This window comes from Fukomys damarensis, unplaced genomic scaffold (assembly GCF_012274545.1).
Source record: "Fukomys damarensis isolate Sample0158 unplaced genomic scaffold, DMR_v1.0_HiC HiC_scaffold_7, whole genome shotgun sequence".
NCBI lineage: Eukaryota > Metazoa > Chordata > Mammalia > Rodentia > Bathyergidae > Fukomys > Fukomys damarensis.
Genome location: NW_022900919.1, coordinates 4,558,189 through 4,558,480, shown reverse-complemented (window position 1 = coordinate 4,558,480; position 292 = coordinate 4,558,189). Strand labels below are relative to the sequence as shown.

Here is a 292-nt window from a genome sequence, read left to right as displayed (position 1 = left end):
GAGCGCCGTGGGAGAAGCCAGCAGAGGGTCTACCACCGCCCCCCCGAGGTTGCCCAGCGCCCGGGGCCTGGGGGCCGCTCCCGCAAAGTTGGGGATGCGCGGGTCCTTACTTGGCTCGGACATCGCTGCGCCGTCTGACCAGGGCAAGGCCTCCGCGAACTGGAGCTTCTGGAACTGGCGAACCCCGCTCAGACTCCTGGAGAGGAAGTGCGAGGAGCACAGCTCAGCGCCTTCCGCAGCGGCGGACCGGTGGCGCAAGATATATAGTGCGCCTGCGCGCCCGTGGGTCGGG

General features: G+C 69.5%; 1 protein-coding gene across 1 annotated transcript in view; it reads right to left on the bottom strand.

The window, feature by feature from the left end:
* The window catches only part of Ndn (necdin, MAGE family member), a 2,607-nt gene that overhangs the window by 1,381 nt on the left and 934 nt on the right, over nt 1-292 (bottom strand). Inside the window, exon 3 of the mRNA XM_033760988.1 lies at nt 34-272. Coding sequence (XP_033616879.1) covers nt 34-272 — 239 coding nt within the window. The remainder of the gene's footprint in view (nt 1-33; nt 273-292) is intronic.